The 3,818-nt window shown below is 58.8% G+C and overlaps 1 protein-coding gene across 1 annotated transcript in view; it reads left to right on the forward strand.

The window, feature by feature from the left end:
• The window catches only part of NCOR2 (nuclear receptor corepressor 2), a 205,428-nt gene that overhangs the window by 159,474 nt on the left and 42,136 nt on the right, over window positions 1-3,818 (forward strand). Inside the window, 3 exon segments of the mRNA XM_010841409.1 lie at window positions 1,899-2,076; window positions 2,132-2,197; window positions 2,381-2,498. Of these exon segments, the coding sequence (XP_010839711.1) occupies window positions 1,899-2,076; window positions 2,132-2,197; window positions 2,381-2,498 (362 nt within the window).

Raw genomic sequence — 3,818 nt, forward strand, 5'->3', positions numbered from 1 at the left:
GTACCGAGGCAACGGCACACGAGGCTGATTCCACGCCTGCCCTTGGAGGGAGAGGGGGCCACCACTAAGTGTTCTCCGTCTGGCAGGAATTCCTATGTTGGGACAGGGCAGCATTGATGGGGTGGGTCCCCCATTAGCGGTGGCCTCTGAGCTGAGCCTGGGTGGGGAGAAATAGGGTGACAGCATGGGTTAGCTTCCAGAGCTGCCGCCACCAAGGACCACCCCAGAGTGGCATCGGCAGGGCCACGCCCCCTGAAGGCTCCTTCCCGCCTCCTCCAGCCTCTGGTGGTGCCGGCCATCCTCAGCTTGTAGATGCGTCACTTTGTGGTCCCATGACACGCTCTCCATGTGTCCCTGTGCCCACATTTCCCTTTTGCAGTAAGGATGTCAGTCCTTGGATGAGGGTCCACCCTCAGGACCTCCTCTTAATTGCATCACATTTGCAAACAGCCTATTTCCAGAGAAGTTCACATTCACAGGTATTTGGCTCTTAGGACTTGAACAGACTTGGAGAGACAAAGTTTTACCCTCAACACGGTGGAACCAGTAAGTGCAGAAGCCGGAGGTGGGACTGAGCCTGCACGATTCAGCAGACCAGCCCACCTTGCAGGGCCTCCAGGCTGGGTGGGTGGCTGCATTTTGTTCTCAGGACAATGAGACCTCCGCAGCTCATGCCTGAGACTTGGGGTGCGTCTCAGGTTCTGAAACTTGCCAGCTGTGTGAGGGGGTAGATTTAATGGGGGCCAGAGTGGCAGAGGGATGCACTTTGTGAGGCAGCCTTGGGGATGTCCTGGTGAGGCTGGTGGCGGTGGACATGGGGGCAAGTGGCAGATGCCCGGGATCCTGGCCAGTTCATCTTCTGCCCGCTGAGGGTCCCCGAGACCCTGGCCAGAGCGGAAGCTGGCCGGCCCCACTCGGGGCCCAGTGTGGGCAGAAAAGGGCAGGGCTGCGGAGATCCACGCCCGCTTGCATCTGGGCGGCTTAAGGAATTGTTTTCTAGTGAGGCGGGCCGGTCATTTTTATTTTGACTGAAAACAGTGCAGTCTGTTTTCGCCCCTTTCACGTCTCTCGGAAAACTTCTGGGCAGCGCGCGAGAGAGGAAAATCTGACTTTCAAATCTGACCAGTTCACTGGGAGCCGTTTCCTCTGCTCTGTGATTCACCTTGGGGCATGCGGAGATGGCAAATTCTAGAATGTTTCATGTGAAAACCGGACTTGGTCAGAGCTCACTGGGTCCCCACGTGTTCAGTGAGCTACCTCTGGTCCCTGGCAGGACCCTCAGCCCACTTGTATGGCTCTTGGATAAGCAGCAGTCTGGCCAGCAGGTTTCTGGGGGCCCGGAGGTCCTAAGTTTCCTGCCTAGTGGGCGCAGCTCGGAAAACAAGAGTTCACGGTGGCCTGATCTGCTGGGGAAGGCCCTGGGCCAGAGTCTCGCTCTTTGTGCCTGGGTAATGGGGTTAGGGTGGGCGGCTCCCCACCCTACTCCCGCTGGCCACAGAGACAGAGTCATGGAAACACACGTTTCTGCTCTTAGCGGGAAGAGCGTTGAGCTCATAGGACAGCCACGCTGATAAGCGGCCTCCTGGAGTCTGTGTTTTGGGTACAGATGGCCTGCCTGGGCTGGACAGCTTGGAGGGTTGGCCTGGGTCCCAACAGCTTCCCCCTGGACCTCTCGGGCCAGGCCTGAAGCCCCACAGCCTACTTTGAGCCTCTCCCCGCACAACCTCAGCCCCACCCAGGGATGTGTCCTTCTCTCCCCCAGCTGGGTCTGGCTCCTGTCCACTCTTCCTGCCTGAGCGTCCAGCCTTTGGTCCCTCGGGACCAGGAGCCCTGGGCTGGGAGTCAGGACACCTGGTTTGTCACGCCCTCTGTGACCGAGGCCAGTCCCCCACCCTCAGGGTGAGGTTGGACTCGGGCCAGCCCCCTGACCTCTTCCTGGCTGGCAGTCCGCCACCCCTCCCTCCTGCCCCGGCCGTGGCCGCACAGGGCCAGGCGGGCGCCGGAGGACGCAGGCGAGATGCGTCAGAGCGCGCCCTGGCAGCCAGCACCACCTCCCTCACCGCCCCAGAGAGATCGGTGGGCGACCCCAGGTCCTGGCCTCCTGCCCACAGCCCTGCCTCCCGCCTGGCAGTCTCAGCGCAGTGCACTGGGCGTCCCTGGACAAGACACAAGATGCACTGCGTTCTGGCCCGTGCCCGTACGGCTTTGGGAGAGAAAATCATATCCTGCTTTTTACTCTCCATTGCTTTCTGCCAGACAGCTCTGCCTGGGAGTTTTCTTGGCTAGCGGCCAGAGATAGTGGCTTTGATTGCAGAGCCTTGAGCTTGCCTGTCCCCGCCTGTTCCGTTTCCCAGAGACGGTGCCGGGCACTTTCTGACAGGGCTGGGCCTTCAGAAGTGCCTTGGCCTTGCTGGACCTCAGTTTTTTCACCCATAAGATGGGTGTGGGTATCCCCACTTACGGGCTGCTTGGGAGGAGAATGGAGTTCCGAGCTCACAGTAAGATGCTCAATGAAAGGAGTTACTCCCTTCCTTTGGAACTGCTTCAGGAGCCCCCAAAGTTCACTCCACGAGGAGGTTGGAATGTAGGCACTTCCGAGCCCCTGGAATTTCAAAAGAATGTAACAGCAATTTCTCCTTTATTTCTCTATTCCATAAATGATTAACTAGGCACTGGGGTGTGCCAGGTACCATCCTGGGCTCAAGGGGAGCAGCGACAAATGAGGTCCTGGCTCCAGGAAGCTTACATTTCACTGGGAGTGATTAGTACGGAATTGGAACAGCAATGGAATAAAGGGAATGCTCGTGTGATAAGCAGATGAGGGAGAGATTGGTCATGGAGGGAGTGTGAGGGGCAGTCAGGGAGACCTGCCTGAGGAGGTGACATTGAAAGATGATGGAAACACAGAGTATGAGACACGGAGGGAAAGTCTGCAGAGAGAACAGCCAATGCAAAGATCCTATGGCCTCACGAGCTTGTGTTGGATAGACGGCAAAGAGGCCTGTGGCAGAGAGCGGAGCGAGTGAGGGAAAGGGGAGAGGGCACGAGAGGAGGTCACAGAGGTGGGCAGGGTCCTGGCTCTACTTGGCCCCACAGGGCCTCGGGGGTTGAAGCGAGGAGTGGGGTTTTATCTTGGGGGCATGGGAAACCAGCATGACCATGCCTTTGTGGATCTTCACAATCCTGCTTTCCCAGCCCCAGCCTGGCAGCCGGGGATTATCCCAGCCCAGCGATAATGAGGAATTTGGGGAGGGGGCTCAGCAGAGAAGGGACGTACTGTTGCAGACCCAGAGTCCCCTGGGGCCCTGCTCCCTCCCCAGCCCTGGTCTTCCGGGGCAGGAAGAAAATCCCAGGGATGAGAAGATGCCCAGGCTGCTCAGCACTAGGCGTTGTTGTCACGGCTTCCTGTGCCTTCCCGTGTCCTACCCACAGGACAGTCGCTGGAGGGAGCGACTGTTCTCACACCCATTTTACAGATGAGGAAACTGAGTCAGGCACAGTTGGTCAAGTCATCTGGCCAGTGGTGGGATTTGAACTGAGAGGTGGAGTCTTGAACTTCAGCGTTAGGGGGCAGGGCCCCAGCTGCTCTCAGCCAAGTTGCCGGCTTCCCCTGCCACCCAGCTTCTCCCCAGCCCCCGCCCCTGCCCCTCCCGGCCCAGGTCACGTGCACAGTGCCAGGCTCCGAGAGCCCCTACCCTGCCCCGGTCTCTAGGGAGGAAAATAAACGCCCTGTCTTTCAAGAAAACAAAGGAAAGAGAACAGAGGGAGGGCGATACTGTGAGGAGAGCTCCTGGAGGTGGTGGCTCCTGCCGCTGTGC

Source organism: Bison bison, unplaced genomic scaffold (assembly GCF_000754665.1).
Source record: "Bison bison bison isolate TAMUID 2011002044 unplaced genomic scaffold, Bison_UMD1.0 scf7180017864160, whole genome shotgun sequence".
Lineage (NCBI taxonomy): Eukaryota > Metazoa > Chordata > Mammalia > Artiodactyla > Bovidae > Bison > Bison bison.